The sequence below is a fragment of the Scomber scombrus genome, unplaced genomic scaffold, assembly GCF_963691925.1.
Source record: "Scomber scombrus unplaced genomic scaffold, fScoSco1.1 SCAFFOLD_57, whole genome shotgun sequence".
Lineage (NCBI taxonomy): Eukaryota > Metazoa > Chordata > Actinopteri > Scombriformes > Scombridae > Scomber > Scomber scombrus.
This window is the reverse complement of record NW_026910437.1, coordinates 58,682-82,500: the sequence shown is the minus strand read 5'-3', so window position 1 is coordinate 82,500 and position 23,819 is coordinate 58,682. Positions and strand designations below refer to the sequence as shown.

At 47.3% G+C, this 23,819-nt stretch overlaps 2 protein-coding genes across 2 annotated transcripts in view; one reads left to right on the top strand and one right to left on the bottom strand.

The window, feature by feature from the left end:
- Positions 1 to 10,147, top strand: part of tecpr2 (tectonin beta-propeller repeat containing 2) — a 44,952-nt gene extending 34,805 nt beyond the window's left edge. Inside the window, exons 24-27 of the mRNA XM_062415159.1 lie at positions 4,774 to 4,922; positions 6,937 to 7,078; positions 7,576 to 7,725; positions 8,969 to 10,147. Of these exons, the coding sequence (XP_062271143.1) occupies positions 4,774 to 4,922; positions 6,937 to 7,078; positions 7,576 to 7,725; positions 8,969 to 9,120 (593 nt within the window). The 3' untranslated portion in view covers positions 9,121 to 10,147. The remainder of the gene's footprint in view (positions 1 to 4,773; positions 4,923 to 6,936; positions 7,079 to 7,575; positions 7,726 to 8,968) is intronic.
- A 111-nt stretch (positions 10,148 to 10,258) lies between these two features.
- ankrd9 (ankyrin repeat domain 9) lies at positions 10,259 to 11,450 on the bottom strand. The gene is given in 2 exon segments (XM_062415166.1): positions 10,259 to 11,067; positions 11,069 to 11,450. Coding segments are annotated over 2 exon segments (831 nt in total). The 5' UTR covers positions 11,243 to 11,450; the 3' UTR covers positions 10,259 to 10,410.
- Between the last annotated feature and the right edge of the window lie 12,369 nt (positions 11,451 to 23,819).

Genomic DNA, 23,819 nt, shown 5'->3' with positions numbered 1-23,819 from the left:
TGTGTGAGGTGCTGTCGTCTCCTGATTGGCTGTTGATCTGACTCCATCCTCCATCTTCTCACAGTCCAGGATATGTGACCTTCCTGTGACCTCCTTAAACAGGCGCAATAGTGACTTCCATGTGACCCCCTTCTTCTGAAACTACACAATGCTGTGGGGGGTTTTAAGGGTTAGTTCTGCATCGTTTAACACAGGATGGTCAGGGCTCTGACTGAATGTTTGACCCCGATCTCCTGTTAATAATAAACCTTTAACCTATGCAAGTGGGACGTGTCAACATCAAGAATCTACCTATTTAATTACACTTCAGGGTAAACTGTCTTCCAGCTGGGATGCATTCTTATTACACAACAAGCTTACTGCTTTCCAATTGTTACACATAGGACCACATATTTATATGAAACAAACAACAAAGTAATTAATCCCCTTATCTGATATTTTAGCAGTGGCCAATTCATAGCATATATCTACAGTACAGTCCTGAGGGAGTTATAAAGGCACTTATCTCCTGGGCTCTTGGAGACAATGGAACTTGCCAAAACCTTTCAATAGATCAAATGTTGAAACATACTTAGCTGCACCAACCTGGTCTACACAATCCTCCATTCGTGGCAAAGGAAACACATCTGGCTTGGTTACGTTATTTACCTTCTAAAGTCTGTACAAGGTCGAAAGGTGGAGTCAGGTTTTGTCACAAGAAGGCAAAGTGAGGCCCAGCTAGAATTAGAGGGTTCGGCAATGTTGTTCTCCAACATATACTGTACCTCTCAATCCAGGTGCTCCCGTTTGTCAGGGGAAACACGATAGAAACGCTGTTTAATTGGCTCAGCTGTACCAACATCAATGTCATGTTCTATTAGATCTGGGCATGATGGTGTATCTGAAAACAACTCAGGGTAATTGTTAATCAGAGCACTTAGTTCTCCTTGTTTGCAGTCATCTAAATGTTTGAAAAGTGAAGTTAAAGACCTTAATGCCACTGAATTCTTTAACCTTCCCTGCAACACACAATCATCTGGTTATAATTCCCCTCCAGCTTTCCCCACATCAGAAGGAACCTCACCTGACACCATCCCAACACAGAGAACAGGATTCACCCCAGATTCAGGCCTAACAGTTTCCGACGGCGAAGGCTCACGCCCAAAATAAGGCTTCAGCAGGTTGACATGACAAAGTCTGGTCTTGCGTTTAGGCATAGAAATCATGTAATCCCGCTCAGTAACCTGCCTCACCACCGTAAAAGGACCAGAAAACCTAGCCTGAAATGGGGACCCCACTACAGGTAACAAGGCCAGCACCTGATCCCCTGTACTGAACTGATGCAGCTCAGCTCGCTGATCAAACGTAGTTTTCATTTTCTTTTGGGCATTACCTAAGTTCTCTTTTGCTAACCGACACGCCACATACAGTCGGTGCCTGAAACAGTTCACATATTCCAACAGACTCTGAGGTGGCTCAGATGACTGGCACTCTGATTTTAACACTGTCAGTGGACCACGGACAGTATGGCCAAAGATGAGGTCATTGGGGCTAAATCCTGTACTGTCCTGAACAACCTCCCTAGCCGCAAGCAACAGCCAAGGCAACCCCTCTTCCCAATCACGGCTCATTTGGACACAGAAAGAACGCAAAAGTGACTTCAAAGTCTGATGAAAACGTTTTAATGCACCTCGGCTCTCTGGATGGTAAGCAGGCGACATATTATGTCGTATGCAGAGCAGTTTCAAAGCCTGGGAAAACACCTTTGAGGTAAAATTTGAACCCTGATCACTTTGTAGTGATTGCCAAATACAGACATAAACTGAGTCAGAGCCTTAATTACGGCCTTTGCTGTAATTGAATGCAAAGGGTATGCCGCGGGATAGCGGGTAGCTTGGCACATGACAGTCAACAGGTACTGGCATCCAGACTTCGAAGGAGCAACGGTCCCACACAATCCACATTTAGGTATTCCATTGGATGACTAATCACTGGAATCGGACACAAAGGTGCAGGAGGTATGTTCTGATTTGGTTTACTTGTCAACTGACGAGTTTTAACATAAGCTGAAACATCCCTCTTAAGGCGTGGCCAGAAAAAATGCTGCAGAAGATGGGCATACGTTTTCCTAACACCCATATGCCCTGCCACATCATCATGTGCCACTTTTAACACCATCTGCCTAAATGGTTGAGGAACGACTATCTGCACAACGGGTTTCCCTATGTAGTCATCACAATGTGGGACCCACTTTCTCACCAGAACATCATTCTGCACAAAGTATCCGAGAGAAGCGTTTTTTAACTCCTCAACAGGAGACACTTAAAGTCCCTTTAAAGAAGGATCAAGAGCTTGTTCTTTTACTAATTCACCATAAGATATGGACTGCAAAGGATCTTGTGGAAAGGAGCAAAAAGAGGAATCAACCCCATCCCACGAACCACAACAAACTGTCCTGTGTCTGTGTTGGCAGAAAAATGTAAGACACTCACACACCAAAGAATCCAAAGCACCAGTATCTCTCAAAATGGTCACTGCAACCTTCTCATCTGACCCTGGAAGAGACACAAACCCCTCGGAAATAAATGCAGAGTAATCAGACTTAGCAGACATAACTGGCAACTGTTCTGTCTCAGGAAGTACTGAAACCGTCTTGCACACTGGGGCAGCCAAAGCACTGGATGTCACAGACCCATGATTGGGCCTAGTCCTAGCCTTAAGCACAGGGCACTCATTCTTCCAGTGTCCCACGCGCTGGCAATAGTTACAAGTACGACTAGAAACAGAATTCTTCCAAGGCTGACGCTCATAATGACTTGCATCTGACCCCAATCCTCCCCCATTACCTCTAACAGTAGGGCAAGACCTATAACCCGTGTCACCTGGGACAATGTCAGAAAATGTAGTCTTATGAGTCAGAATATATTCGTCAGCCAGCACAGCAGCATCATGAGGAGTCCTAGGATTCCTTTCATTAATGAAGTTGGCAATGCCACTGGGCACACAGATCTTAAGCTGTTCAAGAATTACCAAATTACACAACTCTTCAAATGTATTCACACCTGCTGACTTACACCAGCGATGCAACTGAGTCGCAAGACCCCGAACAAACTCAACATGTGTCATGGCATCTTGTCTCCTGAAGTTCCTAAAGCGCTGTCTATAGGCCTCAGGGACCAACTCAAACACTCTCAAAACCGCAGCCTTAACCTTTTCATACTTGATACAATTGTCCTGCAATAGAGCTGCATACACCTCCTGCACCTTACCCGTGAACACACATTGGAGAGTGCGTTCTGCATCCAACCATCGCCTGGACTCAGCAACCCTCTCAAACAAAGAGAAGAGGTCCGGATCAGCTTCTGTAAAGTGTGGGACCAAACGGAGATTAGTTCCAACATCAAATTCATATTCACATTTTCTTTGAACCGATCCCTCACTTGCCAATTTTCCCTCCCGAATCATCTCAAGCCTATATTGTTGAACCTCAAGTTTATGCATCTCAGTTTTTTGCCTCAACACCTCCATTTCAAGTTGTCTGTCGTTCTTAAGTCTTTCATGCTCCAATTGCAGCAATAAAAGCTTCTTTTGTTGTTCAAAGGTCAAAATACCCTGTGAAACCACAGGCTTTTGAGTCACCTCCTCAATCAGCAACACACCATCATCCAGCAATTTAGATTTCAGTCTTTTTGATGGTGTCTTTCAGCTTTTTATCAGGAACTTCAATCTGAAAGTGTTCAGCAATTTTCAAGAGCTGGTCCTTAGTGCACTGCTCCAAAAGCTCCTCAGAAGGAGAAGACAAAAAATCCTCCACAACAGAGGCCATGTCTCACTTAACCAAAACCCAGTTACACAATGGTCCAGAAAAACAACTTTAAGTAGCCACAAACAAGGAAGTCCAAAACCCCCGCTAACTAAGAACAAAAACTATCTAACTCAACCCTAGTCTTCAGGCTGTTACGAGGGTCTTTAATCACAAACTCAGTGGGACTGGAAAGTACCTGCTATGCAGCCACCACCAGCACCCCACTGACGTGAACCTGAGCATATAGCTCTACTCACTTTCACAGCCACATGATACCCGCCAGGCTCTACAAGTAGAACCTGATAAGCCTACCAGGGGGAAATAGACTCCTTATAAGGACTATACTACAACTGGACCAAACCGAGCACCAAAACTCTCCCCAATTCCATTACCTACCAGAAAAAACCAGCATGTGTAATTCTCCTTCAAGAAACAGTCAAATCCCCAAAACAAAACCCTAGCAACAAACAAATGCCACCTACCAATAGTTGCAAGAAAAAAAAAAACCCTCACAAATATAAAAATAAACTAGGTCCAACTGAACTGACTCACAATCCATAACCACAGTCCGGAGGAAAACACACCGTTAAGGTAAACCAAAACCAAAGTAATTTATTAAATACACTTCTGTACATAAATTAATCAAAATAAAACAAACAAAGAAAGAATCAAGGTTCTGCTGAGAGAGAGAGACAGACTGAGTGGGCCAGCTGGTTTTATACAGGTAGGCCAACCCCCCCCGCCCAGGTGAACCAGCCTGATCACCTTGATACTTCCTTGGTTCTCCTGTGTATATGTGTGTATATGTGTGTGTAGGTGTGTGCAGGTGTGTGCAGGTGTGTGTAGGTGTGTACAGGTGTGTGTAGGTGTGTGCTACAGGTGTGTGTATGTGCAGGTGTGTGCAGGTGTGTGCAGGTGTGTGCTACAGGTGTGTGTAGGTGTGTGCAGGTGTGTGCAGGTACTCAGGTCACATGTTACCTGTGTTGCAGGTGCAGTGCGGCTGGTCAGTGTGAGCTGTGGCAGTCAGAACGTTTGGGCCGTCGACAGTCGAGGAGTCGTTTACTTCAGAGTTGGAACTCAACCAATGAACCCGAGCATGATGCTGCCGGCCTGGATCCACATAGACCCACCTGCACAGGTACTGATCCACATAGACCCACCTGTACAGGTACTGATCCACATAGACCCACCTGCACAGGTACTGATCCACATAGACCCACCTGCACAGGTACTGATCCACATAGACCCACCTGCACAGGTACTGATCCACATAGACCCACCTGCACAGGTACTGATCCACATAGACCGTGAACGGGCTAACCTGGGCTGCAGCCCCAGGACCTCCACCATGGGGGGGCCTCCACCATGGGGGGGCCTCCACCATGGGAGGGGCCTCCACCATGGGGGGGGCCTCCACCATGGGGGGGCCTCCACCATGGGAGGGGCCTCCACCATGGGGGGGGCCTCCACCATGGGGGGGCCTCCACCATGGGAGGGGCCTCCACCATGGGGGGGCCTCCACCATGGGGGGGCTTTAAGGGTAATGAACACTCGACCGTAACATGCATGACGCTGTACTACAGTGACATCTGTTGGTAAAAGCGATGGTGCGACACCGAGAGGCCCCCGCACTCTACCGAGAGGCCCCCTCACTCCTCCTTGAGGCCCCCCTCACTCCTCCGAGAGCCCCCCCTCACCCCTCCGAGAGCCCCCCCCCCCACTCCGAGAGCCCCCCCCCCACTCCTCCGAGAGGCCCCCCCCCCACTCCTCCGAGAGGCCCCCCCCCATAAATCACACCTTATATATCCAACACGCAGCTTCGTAGACGGCAGACGAGACAACACATCGCCTAATAGTTTCGACAATGAAGCGTTCACACACAAGTGGTGTTGTAATTGTGTGTGTGAGTGCATGTGTGTGTGAGTGCATGTGTGAGTGCATGTGTGTGTGAGTGCATGTGTGAGTGCATGTGTGTGTGAGTGCATGTGTGAGTGCATGTGTGTGTGAGTGCATGTGTGAGTGCATGTGTGTGTGAGTGCATGTGTGAGTGCATGTGTGAGTGCATGTGTGAGTGAGTGAGTACCTATAAACAGCACAGAGCCAAAGACCTTGTATTGAGGTTTTTTAGGCAAATAAAGTGTGTGAACCACTTAGGGGCGGGGGCCTCACATAGTTCTGTAGTCCAGGGGCCTCACATAGTTCTGTAGCCAGGGGCCTCACATAGTTCTGTAGCCAGGGGCCTCACATAGTTCTGTAGTCCAGGGGCCTCACATAGTTCTGTAGTCCAGGGGCCTCACATAGTTCTGTAGCCAGGGGCCTCACATAGTTCTGTAACCCAGGGGCCTCACATAGTTCTGTAGCCCAGGGGCCTCACATAGTTTTGTAGCCAGGGGCCTCACATAGTTCTGTAGCCAGGGGCCTCACATAGTTCTGTAGCCAGGGGCCTCACATAGTTCTGTAGCCCAGGGGCCTCACATAGTTCTGTATCCCAGGGGCCTCACATAGTTCTGTAGCCCAGGGGGCTCACATAGTTCTGTAGTCCAGGGGCCTCACATAGTTCTGTAGTCCAGGGGCCTCACATAGTTCTGTAGCCAGGGGCCTCACATAGTTCTGTAGCCCAGGGGCCTCACATAGTTCTGTAGCCAGGGGCCTCACATAGTTCTGTAACCCAGGGGCCTCACATAGTTCTGTAGCCAGGGGCCTCACATAGTTCTGTAGTCCAGGGGCCTCACATAGTTCTGTAGCCAGGGGCCTCACATAGTTCTGTAGCCAGGGGCCTCACATAGTTCTGTAGCCCAGGGGCCTCACATAGTTCTGTATCCCAGGGGCCTCACATAGTTCTGTAGCCCAGGGGGCTCACATAGTTCTGTAGTCCAGGGGCCTCACATAGTTCTGTAGTCCAGGGGCCTCACATAGTTCTGTAGCCAGGGGCCTCACATAGTTCTGTAGCCCAGGGGCCTCACATAGTTCTGTAGCCAGGGGCCTCACATAGTTCTGTAGCCCAGGGGCCTCACATAGTTCTGTAGTCCAGGAGCCTCACATAGTTCTGTAGCCCAGGGGCCTCACATAGTTCTGTAGCCAGGGGCCTCCAGTGATGTTAATGCGCCCCTGCCCACCTGCACTGGTAAGTGTGATGTCATGTCTCCCTGCAGCCAATAGGAGTGCAGCTGGTCAGTATTCAGACGAGTCCTAACGATCGGCTGCTCTGGACTCTGGACAACAGAGGAAGCGTGTTCGTCAGAACCGGACTCAGCCACGAGATGCCGGTCGGTACGGACTGGGAGCTGGTTCCAGGTACCTGTCTGTCTGTTCACCTGTCTGTCTGCTCACCTGTCTGTCTGCCTCTCACCTGTCTGTCTCTCACCTGTCTGTCTCTCACCTGTCTGCCTCTCACCTGTCTGCCTCTCACCTGTCTGTCTTTCACCTGTCTGCCTCTCACCTGTCTGTCTGCTCACCTGTCTGTCTCTCACCTGTCTGTCTGCTCACCTGTCTGTCTGCCTCTCACCTGTCTGTCTCTCACCTGTCTGTCTGCCTCTCACCTGTCTGTCTCTCACCTGTCTGTCTTTCACCTGTCTGCCTCTCACCTGTCTGCCTCTCACCTGTCTGTCTGCCTCTCACCTGTCTGCCTCTCACCTGTCTGTCTGCCTCTCACCTGTCTGTCTCTCACCTGTGTCTGCCTCTCACCTGTCTGTCTGCTCACCTGTCTGCCTGCTCACCTGTCTGTCTGCCTCTCACCTGTCTGTCTCTCACCTGTCTGTCTGTCTCTCACCTGTCTGTCTCACCTGTCTCAGGTCTGGTGGTGGGTCAGCTGGTTCTGAGCTGTAGGACCGTTTGGGTTCGGTGTGTAAACGGAGATCTGGCTCGACGTTACGGCGTCTCCGACCGAAACCCCGCCGGAGATTACTGGAAGAAGATCCCCGGCAACGCCAACTGGCTAACTGGTGAGACTGGTTTATACTGGTTTATACTGGTTCATACTGGTTTATACTGGTTCATACTGGTTTATACTGGGTTTATACTGGTTTATACTGGTTTATACTGGTTCATACTGGTTTATACTGGTTTATACTGGTTTATACTGGTTCATACTGGTTTATACTGGTTTATACTGGTTTATACTGGTTCATACTGGTTTATACTGGGTTTATACTGGTTCATACTGGTTCATACTGGTTTATACTGGGTTTATACTGGTTTATACTGGGTTTATACTGGTTTATACTGGTTTATACTGGTTCATACTGGTTTATACTGGTTTATACTGGTTCATACTGGTTCATACTGGTTTATACTGGTTCATACTGGTTTATACTGGTTCATACTGGTTTATACTGGTTCATACTGGTTTATACTGGGTTTATATTGGTTTATACTGGTTCATACTGGTTTATACTGGTTTATACTGGTTCATACTGGTTTATACTGGTTTATACTGGGTTTATACTGGTTTATACTGGTTCATACTGGTTCATACTGGTTTATACTGGTTTATACTGGGTTTATACTGGTTTATACTGGTTTATACTGGTTCATACTGGTTTATACTGGTTTATACTGGGTTTATACTGGTTTATACTGGTTTATACTGGTTTATACTGGGTTTATACTGGTTCATACTGGTTTATACTGGTTTATACTGGTTTATACTGGGTTTATACTGGTTTATACTGGTTCATACTGGTTTATACTGGTTTATACTGGGTTAATACTGGTTTATACTGGTTTATACTGGTTTATACTGGTTCATACTGGTTTATACTGGGTTTATACTGGTTTATACTGGTTCATACTGGTTTATACTGGTTCATACTGGTTTATACTGGTTTATACTGGTTTATACTGGGTTCATACTGGTTTATACTGGTTTATACTGGTTTATACTGGTTTATACTGGGTTCATACTGGTTTATACTGGTTTATACTGGGTTTATACTGGGTTTATACTGGGTTTATACTGGTTTATATTGGGTTCATACTGGTTTATACTGGTTCATACTGGTTTATACTGGTTCATACTGGTTTATACTGGTTTATACTGGTTTATACTGGGTTCATACTGGTTTATACTGGTTCATACTGGTTTATACTGGGTTCATACTGGTTTATACTGGTTTATACTGGTTCTGTGTTGGGTCTGTACTGGTTCTGGTTCCAGGTGACTCAGGTGTGTTTTTTTCTCTGCAGTGACTCCGGATGACGAGTTGTGGGCAGTGACTCCGATTGGTGGATTGTCCCGTCGGCTGACGAAGCTCCTCCCACAGACTCCCTGTAGGCCCGCCCCCTCCGCCCCCCCCCTCAGCGGGGATGACGCCGACGACGAATGGGAGCTCATCTGACCCGTGACATCACTGTGATGTCACCGCTGTTCAGTGTGTCTGGATTTACTTGGCGGCATGCTGTGATGTCACAGTGATGTCATATTGACACTGAGCAGGCAGTGACATCACTTACAGAGATGGCCGCTAAAAGGGAGCCCAGGTGTCTGCTGGGAAATGAAGTGAACTGAGACTTTGTACTGAGAGCACTTTATTCTGAAGGACTACAGAGACTGGTTCTAACTGGTTCTAACTGGTTCTAACTGGTTCTGACTGGTTCTGACTGGTTCTAACTGGTTCTGACTGGTTCTAACTGGTTCTGACTGGTTCTAACTGGTTCTGACTGGTTCTGACTGGATCTGACTAACTGGTTCTAACTGGTTCTAACTGGTACTGACTTCTTCTGACTGGTTCTAACTGGTACTGATTGGTTCTGACTGGTTCTAACTGGTTCTAACTGTTACTGATTGGTTCTAACTGGTTCTAACTGGTACTGACTGGTTCTAACTGGATCTAACTGGATCTGACTAACTGGTTCTAACTGGTTCTGACTAGTTCTAACTGGTTCTGACTAAATGGTTCTGACTAAATGGTTCTAACTGGAACTCACTGGTTCTGACTGATTTTAACTGGTTCTAACTGGTTGTAACTAGTTTTAACTGGTTCTAACTGGTTCTGACTAAATGGTTCTAACTTCTAACTGATTCTGACTAGTTCTAACTGGTTCTGACTGGTTCCATGTATTGAATATTGATCAGAGGAGCTAACAGGGATTTAAAGGGACCGGTCCACATGAGTCCAGGTTGGAGGGACAGCTGGTTCTCTTCCTGTTTGCCTCAGGTAGATTCACACCTGTTCGTCTCATACTGGACCCCCCCCCCCAACTGGAGCTCGCCCCCAAAATCCATCAGAACTGTGAACATGTGAATAAACCCGATGAAGGACTATAGTGTTCTGTCTAGCTGCTGTAAGCTGATTGGTTGAGCTGCCGGCCAATCAGAACTGTTTGTTTCATTCATCAACTAAATAAACGTCTTTAAACACTGAAGCAGGATCAAAGGTTATTGGTTGGACCCCCCCCCCCCGGCTCAGCGACCCCCCCCCCCCCCCCCGGCTCAGGGACCCCCCCCCCCAGCTCAATGGCCCCTGTTTGCCCCATAAAACATTTCAAACATGACTTTTTTTCTCTTCAGTTTATTAAACATTAAACATTAAATACATTATTTACATCCAGGCGTCACATGACAGGTTATCATTCACAAATCAGCCGATCACAGCAGTGTTCATAGTCTGTTGTCATGGTGACGGTTGTCAGGGCCAGCTGAGTGGCTGGAGGAGAGCGGGCAGGTGTGAGATCTGACCCGGGACGGAGCGGGCCAAAGTCCTGAGAGCCTGCAGCAGCAGGGGGGGCGGAGCCAAACCGCACAGCCAGGTAAACACTTCATTTCCCAGAAGGCTTTGCCAGTGCGGCGTCTCGTCCTGCAGGTGGCGCATCGCCGGTGCTTCCGGCAGGAAGAGCAGCAGGAAGTCCAGGCAGCGCTGCGCGTCCCGGCGCTCCCCGGCAGCGGCGGTGTCGAGTCGCTGCAGCGCGGCGTCGAGGCCGTGCGGCAGCGCGCCGTGAACCAGCAGCAGCAGCAAACAGTCCGGCCGCGACAGCTCCACCGCAACCTGCAGCGCCGTCTTCCCCGCGTCCGCACCGTGAGCGCAGCCGCCGCAGCTGTCCAGGTACGCCCGCCGCGCCTCCTCTGCGTCGTAGTCCTTCAGAGCCTCGACTATCATGGCGAGGACGGAGATGCGGTTGTAGCGCACGGCCACGTTCAGGTGCGGGGCGCCGCCGCTGCGGCGGCTGCAGAAGCTGCAGCGCGGCGCAGTGAGCGCGCTCAGCGAGTACCTGTCCAGCAGGTACCGAGCGTAGTCCTGATGGTCGTGCACCACGGCGTACAGCAACGCCTCGGAGGCGGAGAAGGCGCGCGGCCCGGCCGGCGTCCCAGCAGAACACTTCCATCCTGCGCGTTTCCTCCAGCAGCCAGACCGGCTGCAGCTCCCGCACGGCGCAGTAGAAGCTGAACGCCGTCCGCTCGCACTGCCGCTCCGACGGAGACGACGACAGCAGCTCCAGCTGAGAGGAAAGCAGCCACGGCATGACCACAACACTGAGCCTTCACAATAAAACACTGAGCCTTCACAATAAAACACTGAGCCTTCACAATAAAACACTGAGCCTTCACAATAAAACACTGAGCCTTCACAATAAAACACTGAGCCTTCACAATAAAACACTGAGCTTTACGGAGGTTGAGCCGTCTGACTCTCAAACCTCCGTCCTCAGCTCCTTCTGGCTTTTATAGCTACGCCCCCCCCCCCCCCTTCCCTCCCCTGGCCAGCTCAGTGCCATGTATGGACGTTTGTTTTGGGGGCTGGAGTGGAGCGGGGGGGGGGGGTGGGGGGGGGATCGAGTGTCCTGCATTGCGCGCATAGCGAACATAGCGGCCTTTAGAGTGCTGCAGGTTCTATAATGAAAACAGTAAACAACACACACACACATACACATACACACACACACACACACACACACACACAGACACAGACACACACAGACACAGACACACACACACACACACACACATACACACACACACACTCAGACACACACTCAGACACACACTCAGACACAGACACACACAGACACACACACACACACACACACACACACACACACAGACACACACACACACACACACACACACACAGACACACACACACACACACACACACACACACAGACACACACTCAGACACACACACAGACACACACACAGACACACACACACACACACAGACACACACACACAGACACACACAGACACACACACACACACACAGACACAGACACACACACAGACACACACACAGACACACACACACACACACACACACACAGACACAGACACACACACACACAGACACAGACACACACACACACACATACACACACACAGACACACACACACTCAGACACACACTCAGACACAGACACACACAGACACACACACACACACACACAGACACACACACACACACACACACACACACACACACAGACACACACTCAGACACACACTCAGACACACACACAGACACACACACACACACACACAGACACACACACACAGACACACACAGACACACACACAGACACACACACAGACACACACACTCAGACACACACACACACAGACACACACAGACACACACACACACTCAGACACACACTCAGACACACACACAGACACAGACACACACACACAGACACACACACACACACTCAGACGCACACTCAGACACACACACACACACAGCTGATTTGATAAACAGTGGTTGCCATAGTAACTTATATTAATATTAAACTTCCTGTATGATGTGTTGCGGCTCCTCACTGAAACATTCAGGTTGATCAATAATCAATAATTATCTGCATCATGATGTGAATCTGATTGATTTGTGTTGATATTGATCATTAAATCATTAAATCATGAAATCTTCCCGCTCTGATTGATTGATTGATTGATTGATTGATTGATCAGCTGACAGACTGTGAGGGTTTACAGAATCCTTATTTTCATGATCAATGTTACTGATTTAAAAACTAATAAATAAATAAATCAACAAAAGTCACAAATGTTCTTTTTTTAAATGTTTTACACTAAAAGCAGAAAAGTGGTTTAACGTGGTGATGATGATGATGATGATGATGATGATGAAGATGATGATGAAGATGAAGAAGAAGATGAAGATGATGATGATGATGATGAAGATGATGATGATGATGATGATGATGAAGATGATGATGAAGATGAAGAAGAAGATGAAGATGATGATGAAGATGATGAAGAAGAAGATGTTTAATATGAATAAAATGTTTTATATCAGCTGTTATTAGGGGGGGTACTGTATGGCTGTTATTAGGGGGGGGGTACTGTATGGCTGTTATTAGGGGGGGGTACGGTATGGCTGTTATTAGGGGGGGTACGGTATGGCTGTTATTAGGGGGGGTACTGTATGGCTGTTATTAGGGGGGGGTACTGTATGGCTGTTATTAGGGGGGGGTACTGTATGGCTGTTATTAGGGGGGGTACGGTATGGCTGTTATTAGGGGGGGTACTGTATGGCTGTTATTAGGGGGGGTACGGTATGGCTGTTATTAGGGGGGGTACGGTATGGCTGTTATTAGGGGGGGTACTGTATGGCTGTTATTAGGGGGGGTACTGTATGGCTGTTATTAGGGGGGGTACTGTATGGCTGTTATTAGGGGGGGGGTACTGTATGGCTGTTATTAGGGGGGGTACGGTATGGCTGTTATTAGGGGGGGTACGGTATGGCTGTTATTAGGGGGGGTACTGTATGGCTGTTATTAGGGGGGGTACGGTATGGCTGTTATTAGGGGGGGTACTGTATGGCTGTTATTAGGGGGGGTACGGTATGGCTGTTATTAGGGGGGGGTACTGTATGGCTGTTATTAGGGGGGGTACTGTATGGCTGTTATTAGGGGGGGTACGGTATGGCTGTTATTAGGGGGGGTACTGTATGGCTGTTATTAGGGGGGGTACGGTATGGCTGTTATTAGGGGGGGGTACTGTATGGCTGTTATTAGGGGGGGGTACTGTATGGCTGTTATTAGGGGGGGTACTGTATGGCTGTTATTAGGGGGGGGTACTGTATGGCTGTTATTAGGGGGGGTACTGTATGGCTGTTATTAGGGGGGGTACGGTATGGCTGTTATTAGGGGGGGTACTGTATGGCTGTTATTAGGGGGGGTACTGTATGGCTGTTATTAGGGGGGGTACGGTATGGCTGTTATTAGGGGGGGTACTGTATGGCTGTTATTAGGGGGGGTACGGTATGGCTGTTATTAGGGGGGGTACTGTATGGCTGTTATTAGGGGGGGGTACGGTATGGCTGTTATTAGGGGGGGGTACTGTATGGCTGTTATTAGGGGGGGTACTGTATGGCTGTTATTAGGGGGGGTACTGTATGGCTGTTATTAGGGGGGGGTACGGTATGGCTGTTATTAGGGGGGGTACTGTATGGCTGTTATTAGGGGGGGTACTGTATGGCTGTTATTAGGGGGGGTATGGTATGGCTGTTATTAGGGGGGGGGGGTACTGTATGGCTGTTATTAGGGGGGGGGTACTGTATGGCTGTTATTAGGGGGGGTACTGTATGGCTGTTATTAGGGGGGGGGTACGGTATGGCTGTTATTAGGGGGGGTACTGTATGGCTGTTATTAGGGGGGGTACTGTATGGCTGTTATAAGGGGGGGTACTGTATGGCTGTTATTAGGGGGGGTACTGTATGGCTGTTATTAGGGGGGGTACGCTATGGCTGTTATTAGGGGGGGTACTGTATGGCTGTTATTAGGGGGGGGTACTGTATGGCTGTTATTAGGGGGGGGTACTGTATGGCTGTTATTAGGGGGGGTACTGTATGGCTGTTATTAGGGGGGGTACGGTATGGCTGTTATTAGGGGGGGTACGGTATGGCTGTTATTAGGGGGGGTACTGTATGGCTGTTATTAGGGGGGGTACTGTATGGCTGTTATTAGGGGGGGGTACTGTATGGCTGTTATTAGGGGGGGTACGGTATGGCTGTTATTAGGGGGGGTACTGTATGGCTGTTATTAGGGGGGGTACTGTATGGCTGTTATTAGGGGGGGTACTGTATGGCTGTTATTAGGGGGGGGTACTGTATGGCTGTTATTAGGGGGGGTACGGTATGGCTGTTATTAGGGGGGGTACTGTATGGCTGTTATTAGGGGGGGTACGGTATGGCTGTTATTAGGGGGGGGGTACTGTATGGCTGTTATTAGGGGGGGTACTGTATGGCTGTTATTAGGGGGGGGTACGCTATGGCTGTTATTAGGGGGGGTACTGTATGGCTGTTATTAGGGGGGGTACTGTAAGGCTGTTATTAGGGGGGGGTTAGTTATGATAATATGTTTGCATCAACACATGAACGTTCTCTTTCTCGACATCGCCCTGGAAACCAGTTATTATTAGGTTTCGGTCAATATTGCGGTCAGGCTGTAGTTCCTCTTTTGATATCGCGGTTGAGTCATCGACCTGCAGTTACGTCAGCCAGGTGTAACTTCCTGAAAAACACACACACACACAACTCTCGCACAAGATAATAACATCTTTAGAAAGTATAAAGACAAAATATGAGATAACATATATACAATTATTCCAACATTTCCCTCCTGTTTATCACATATTTGCCCACATTCTCATATCACTTATGTCAACCACTCCGAAAGATTTTCAGTAGTAAGTTCATGTTATATGAGCACAAATACACTTAAGTTTTGTTTCCTGCCTTATTTACCAGCCAGGATCAACATCATCCACAGGTGAAATAGTGATAACTATCAATCTATTAATCAGAGAGCTTCAGTACTGTCCTGGTGCTGAGTCTGGTTCCCAGTAACAGTGGATATCTCAGTTTTAGGTCGCTCCCATAAATGCCAAACAAATAAAATGATCAAGATCGCAATGATGGACCCCATCCAACAGCGGATGGCGTCACACAGCCATCTAGGAGTCATTTTGGCCGAAATACTCCTCTACTGAGGTTGGTGTCTTATAAATACTTCACTGACTTTCAGGTTTACCCAGACTCTAAATATCTGGGTCCACCTTATTATCAGTCTTCTGCTCACCTTCCCTATGGGAGTTTCCGGTCAAAATGAGCCTTTACAAATATGTTATTCTTTCAGTTATTTCTGTATTATCATGACGGTTGTTATGTTTCTTCTTTTATGCTTTGTATTAGCACTCACTCTTCTGGTTCCACTAATTTGTTTCCCCTGTTGAGAACAAATGGATTTTCATCAGTTTATTTCTACTTTTACTTCTCCTATATACTCCTCATGTACTATGCTGGATTGGCTTCATCGTCAATTTGCTTTGATTCTTAAATGTAGGTAACCTATAAGGTCTTCCAAACAATGTCTCATAAGGTGTCAATCCAGAAGTACATGTAATGTTAATATACAATTTGACCAGGTCTATACATTGTGTCCACGATCTTCCTGTTTCCTCCATGCATTTCTTTAGTCTATTTTTAATTGTTCTATTCATTCTTTCCACTAATCCTGCACTTTGAGGGTGGTATGCACAGTAATTCTTCAAATCTATGTAAAACATTATATCAATCTTTTTAAACACTTTGTTAATAAAATAAGCTCCATTATCACTATATATCTTCTCAGGAATTCCAAACCTGGGAATAATATCTTTGCAAAGTGCTTTTGCCACCGTCAAGGCATCTGGATGTTTAGTTGGAAACAGTTCAATCCATTTTGAAAATGCATCTATTATGACTAGACAATACTTTTCCCTTCACTTTGGTTTAATTCTATAAAGTCCATGTGGATAATTTCAAATGGATACTGAGGTATAGAGAAACATCCTGTACATGGTCTCAGCTTTCCTTGTAGATTATATTTAGCACATATTAAGCATGCTCTACAAAAATGTTTTGAATAAGAATTGAATCGGTAAGTAGTGTAGTATTGATGTATCTGTCCTACCATCCCTCCTGTTGAGACATGTGTTACACCATGGCTCCATACTGCCGTCCATTTGTAAAGTTTTTTTGGTAGGATAGGTTTATTGTTTGGTCATATATAGATGTCGTTTTGTTCCAACTTCTCCTTTTCAGATTGTGGGCTTTGTTGTTGCATGTCTTTTAAATCAGCTCTATTTTTTGCCATTTGTTCAGCTAATTCTTGGCAATCATGTTTCATACCATCCTCTGGTAATAGTAACAGAGTGGCTGGATTTAAGGTTATGCACCTTTCAATAGTAAGGTGTGGTTGCGAGAGCAGGGTAGACATGCAAGACAAAAATGTCATATTTGTTTGTAGCAGTAGTGCTGAAACAGCATGTGGTACTTTTAAAGTCAAAGGGTGAAACAACACTATAGTAGTACTTGTTTCCACAGCCATAAAGGCTAATTTCTGCAATAGTTAGTCAGACCCAGAAATGACATCATCTGTTTCTTAGTCAAAGGTTTTGGGGCTTGAAGGATTACAGTCTTTCACTTAAGTTATGTCCTAGGTATTTTACACATTTGAAGTTTATTTTTGCCTTCTTCAGCTAGGTGTTTTAGTAATGCTAAAGTATCTTCTTTACATGTCTCTAGATCAGGTGAGGCTAATAATACGTTGTCTACGTATATCAGGACCTGACTGCCTCCTGGAGGTTGGAGTTTTGCCGTACTAGCTCATTACTTGAGAGTAAATAGTTGGGCTTTCACAATAGCCTTGAGGCAACCTGGTGTATCTTTGACCTCCAAAGGTAAATGTCTGTCTGTGTCTACAGGTACAGAGAAGAACGCATTACTGATGTCTACAATGGTAAATACTTTAGCATCTGGTCTTAAAGAGTTTAGCCATGTATAGGGATCTGGAACACATGGAGCTCTCTGAATTACGGCGTTGTTTACTGCTTGTAGGTCTTGAACCAGGCGCCATCCTACAGATGGTGCCTGTTTCTGGACTGGGAATATTGGGGTGTTGCAGGGTGAGTCGTTACACTTTATTATGACTCCTGCTGCTTTTAAGTCTTCAATTACTGGCTTAATTCCTTCAAGAGCGTCTTGCTTTAGTGGATACTGTCTAACACAGGGTCTGTATTCAGTCTTTGGTCTAATTTGTACAGGTAAGACTCTGTTTACTAGGCCGACGTCTGTTGGTCCTTTAGACCATAGTTTATCAGGAACATCCTTTAACAGATCTTCTTCTGTTGCGGTCAGCATTACATGTCACTGTTTTGATGGACATAAATGTATTCCCTCCTGTACTTGGACTTGCCAAAATAAGGCCTTTTTGAACAGGCCTGTGGATGCACTAGTCCATGTGTTTACTGGTGTAGCTACCCAGTCAGTTGCATTTTCCCCTTGTTGAACTATTTTCCCCAAATCCTTCCAACCTTCATTTTTCTCTTTGTACAGAGAGATATGAGGTGGGTACTGACATCATCACTGAGCACCATGTGAGTCTCTGACATCATCACTGAGCACCATGTGAGTCTCTGACATCATCACTGAGCACCATGTGAGTCTCTGACATCATCACTGAGCACCATGTGAGTCTCTGACATCATCACTGAGCACCATGTGAGTCTCTGACATCATCACTGAGCACCATGTGAGTCTCTGACATCATCACTGAGCACCATGTGAGTCTCTGACATCATCACTGAGCACCATGTGAGTCTCTGACATCATCAGTCCTCAGATCAGCGAGCATCAACTTCAGGATGTCATTAATAAACTGAACTCAGATGGCAGTGCTCCTCCCAACCACCAGGGGGAGCTCAGGAGTAAAGGGCTGTTCTCTGGTTGCTTTATTATACATTTATCCATCAGCCTCCAGCGGCGCTCAGTCACTACCCTAAACTACACAGATGCATTGTGGGAAACAGGCGAGCAGCAGCAACACTGAGACGTTTGGTTTAACTTGAGAATGAAAGTTAAACATTTAATAAAATGTAACTACATTTAAATTTGATCAAGTTAATTCAAATATAATGAACCTTTTTTTTTTTACTTTGATTTTTATCAGTTTTTCCTTTTTTTTAACAACAAAATGAAATAACAAAAAATAAAATGGAACAAATAAAAAAACAAAAGAAAAAAGGAGCGACAGCATCAGAGGAGTCTCATCTCCTGAATCATCATCATGTCCGTTTGTCCCATGTTTCCCTCCCTGCTCCTCCTGCTCCTCCTGCTCCTCCTGTTCCTGCTCCTCCTGCTCCTCCTGTTCCTGCTCCTCCTGTTCCTGCTCCCCCTGCTCCTCCTGCTCCTGCTCCTCCTGTTCCCCCTGCTCCTCCTGCTCCTCCTGTTCCTGCTCCTCCTGCTCCTCCTGTTCCCCCTGCTCCTCCTGCTCCTCCTGTTCCCCCTGCTCCTGCTCCTCCTGTTCCCCCTGCTCCTCCTGCTCCTGCTCCTCCTGTTCCCCCTGCTCCTCCTGCTCCTCCTGTTCCCCCTGCTCCTCCTGCTCCTCCTGTTCCTGCTCCTCCTGCTCCTCCTGCTCCTGCTCCTCCTGCTCCTGTTCCTCCTCCTGCTCCTGCTCCTCCTGTTCCTCCTGCTCCTGCTCCTCCTGCTCCTCATGCTCCTCCTGTTCCTCCTGCTCCTCCTGTTCCTGCTCCTCCTGCTCCTCCTGCTCCTGCTCCTCCTGTTCCCCCTGCTCCTCCTGCTCCTCCTGTTCCCCCTGCTCCTCCTGCTCCTCCTGTTCCTGCTCCTCCTGCTCCTCCTGCTCCTGCTCCTCCTGCTCCTGTTCCTCCTCCTGCTCCTCCTGTTCCTCCTGCTCCTCCTGTTCCTCCTGCTCCTCCTGTTCCTCCTGCTCCTGTTCCTCCTGCTCCTCCTGCTCCTCCTGTTCCTGCTCCTCCTGTTCCTCCTGCTCCTCCTGCTCCTCCTGTTCCTGCTCCTCCTGTTCCTGCTCCCCCTGCTCCTCCTGCTCCTGCTCCTCCTGTTCCCCCTGCTCCTCCTGCTCCTCCTGTTCCTGCTCCTCCTGCTCCTCCTGTTCCTGCTCCTCCTGTTCCTGCTCCTCCTGTTCCTCCTGCTCCTGTTCCTCCTGCTCCTCCTGCTCCTCCTGTTCCTCCTGCTCCTCCTGCTCCTATTCCTCCTGCTCCTCCTGTTCCTCCTGCTCCTTCTCCTCCTGCTCCTCCTGCTCCTGTTCCTCCTCCTGCTCCTCCTGTTCCTCCTGCTCCTCCTGCTCCTCCTGTTCCTGCTCCCCCTGTTCCTCCTGCTCCTCCTGTTCCTCCTGCTCCTTCTCCTCCTGCTCCTCCTGCTCCTGTTCCTCCTCCTGCTCCTCCTGTTCCTCCTGCTCCTCCTGCTCCTCCTGTTCCTGCTCCCCCTGTTCCTCCTGCTCCTCCTGCTCCTGTTCCTCCTGCTCCTCCTGCTCCTCCTGCTCCTGCTCCTGCTCCTCCTGCAGTCTCATGTTTAATGTCATCCTCTCATCACGTAGGTTTCCATTGGTCGTTATCATCACTTCCTGTTTGGAGCCATTTCCCTCATTTACACATATAAAGTTTTACAGTCCAGAGGAATATTATATATTATTATAATATATAATATATATTATTATAATATATATTATATATTATTATTATAATATATATATTATATATTATTATAATATATAATATATATATTATATATAATATTATTATAATATATAATATTATTATAATATATATTATATATATTATATATAATATTATTATAATATATATTATATATTATTATTATAATATATATTATATATTATAATAATAATATATAATATAATATATATTATATATTATTATTATAATATATAATATATATATTATATAATTTATATATATTATATATAATATTATTATAATATATATTATATATTATTATTATAATATATATTATATATTATAATAATAATATATAATATAATATATATTATATATTATTATTATAATATATAATATATATATTATATAATTTATATATATATATTATATATAATATTATTATAATATATATTATATATTATAATAATAATATATAATATATATAAATTATATAATATATATATTATTATAATAATAATATATATATTATATATCCTCGTACTGTGTAACTATACACATCTATATACACACTACTGTGTGTGTGTGTGTGTAACTATAAGACACCCGAACCCTCCAGCTACCTAAAGACACCCGAACCCTCCAGCTACCTAAAGACACCCTAACCCTCCATCTACCTAAAGACACCCTAACCCTCCAGCTACCTAAAGACACCCGAACCCTCCAGCTACCTAAAGACACCCTAACCCTCCAGCTACCTAAAGACACCCGAACCCTCCAGCTACCTAAAGACACCCGAACCCTCCAGCTACCTAAAGACACCCTAACCCTCCAGCTACCTAAAGACACCCTAACCCTCCAGCTACCTAAAGACACCCTAACCCTCCAGCTACCTAAAGACACCCGAACCCTCCAGCTACCTAAAGACACCCGAACCCTCCATCTACCTAAAGACACCCGAACCCTCCAGCTACCTAAAGACACCCGAACCCTCCAGCTACCTAAAGACACCCGAACCCTCCAGCTACCTAAAGACACCCGAACCCTCCAGCTACCTAAAGACACCCGAACCCTCCATCTACCTAAAGACACCCGAACCCTCCAGCTACCTAAAGACACCCGAATCCTCCAGCTACCTAAAGACACCCTAACCCTCCAGCTACCTAAAGACACCCGAACCCTCCAGCTACCTAAAGACACCCTAACCCTCCAGCTACCTAAAGACACCCTAACCCTCCAGCTACCTAAAGACACCCGAACCCTCCAGCTACCTAAAGACACCCGAACCCTCCAGCTACCTAAAGACACCCGAACCCTCCAGCTACCTAAAGACACCCTAACCCTCCAGCTACCTAAAGACACCCGAACCCTCCAGCTACCTAAAGACACCCTAACCCTCCAGCTACCTAAAGACAGGGGAACCCTCCAGCTACCTAAAGACAGGGGAACCCTCCAGCTACCTAAAGACAGGGGAACCCTCCAGCTACCTAAAGACAGGGGAACCCTCCAGCTACCTAAAGACAGGGGAACCCTCCAGGTACTTAAAGACACCCGAACCCTCCAGCTACCTAAAGACACCCTAACCCTCCAGCTACCTAAAGACACCCGAACCCTCCAGCTACCTAAAGACACCCGAACCCTCCAGCTACCTAAAGACACCCTAACCCTCCAGCTACCTAAAGACACCCTAACCCTCCAGCTACCTAAAGACAGGGGAACCCTCCAGCTACCTAAAGACAGGGGAACCCTCCAGCTACCTAAAGACACCCTAACCCTCCAGCTACCTAAAGACACCCTAACCCTCCAGCTACCTAAAGACAGGGGAACCCTCCAGCTACCTAAAGACACCCTAACCCTCCAGCTACCTAAAGACACCCTAACCCTCCAGCTACTTAAAGACACCCTAACCCTCCAGGTACTTAAAGACACCCGAACCCTCCAGCTACCTAAAGACACCCTAACCCTCCAGCTACCTAAAGACACCCGAACCCTCCAGCTACCTAAAGACACCCGAACCCTCCAGCTACCTAAAGACACCCGAACCCTCCAGCTACCTAAAGACACCCGAACCCTCCAGCTACCTAAAGACACCCTAACCCTCCAGCTACCTAAAGACACCCTAACCCTCCAGCTACCTAAAGACACCCTAACCCTCCAGCTACCTAAAGACACCCGAACCCTCCAGCTACCTAAAGACACCCGAACCCTCCATCTACCTAAAGACACCCGAACCCTCCAGCTACCTAAAGACACCCGAACCCTCCAGCTACCTAAAGACACCCGAACCCTCCAGCTACCTAAAGACACCCGAACCCTCCAGCTACCTAAAGACACCCGAACCCTCCATCTACCTAAAGACACCCGAACCCTCCAGCTACCTAAAGACACCCGAATCCTCCAGCTACCTAAAGACACCCTAACCCTCCAGCTACCTAAAGACACCCTAACCCTCCAGCTACCTAAAGACACCCTAACACTCCAGCTACCTAAAGACACCCTAACCCTCCAGCTACCTAAAGACACCCGAACCCTCCAGCTACCTAAAGACACCCTAACCCTCCAGCTACCTAAAGACACCCTAACCCTCCAGCTACCTAAAGACACCCTAACCCTCCAGCTACCTAAAGACACCCGAACCCTCCAGCTACCTAAAGACACCCTAACCCTCCAGCTACCTAAAGACACCCTAACCCTCCAGCTACCTAAAGACACCCGAACCCTCCAGCTACCTAAAGACACCCGAACCCTCCAGCTACCTAAAGACACCCGAACCCTCCAGCTACCTAAAGACACCCTAACCCTCCAGCTACCTAAAGACACCCGAACCCTCCAGCTACCTAAAGACACCCTAACCCTCCAGCTACCTAAAGACAGGGGAACCCTCCAGCTACCTAAAGACAGGGGAACCCTCCAGCTACCTAAAGACAGGGGAACCCTCCAGCTACCTAAAGACAGGGGAACCCTCCAGCTACCTAAAGACAGGGGAACCCTCCAGGTACTTAAAGACACCCGAACCCTCCAGCTACCTAAAGACACCCTAACCCTCCAGCTACCTAAAGACACCCGAACCCTCCAGCTACCTAAAGACACCCGAACCCTCCAGCTACCTAAAGACACCCTAACCCTCCAGCTACCTAAAGACACCCTAACCCTCCAGCTACCTAAAGACAGGGGAACCCTCCAGCTACCTAAAGACAGGGGAACCCTCCAGCTACCTAAAGACACCCTAACCCTCCAGCTACCTAAAGACACCCTAACCCTCCAGCTACCTAAAGACAGGGGAACCCTCCAGCTACCTAAAGACACCCTAACCCTCCAGCTACCTAAAGACACCCTAACCCTCCAGCTACTTAAAGACACCCTAACCCTCCAGGTACTTAAAGACACCCGAACCCTCCAGCTACCTAAAGACACCCGAACCCTCCAGCTACCTAAAGACACCCGAACCCTCCAGCTACCTAAAGACACCCGAACCCTCCAGCTACCTAAAGACACCCTAACCCTCCAGCTACCTAAAGACACCCTAACCCTCCAGCTACCTAAAGACAGGGGAACCCGAACCCTATACCAGATACTATAGAGTAAGGTACGAAA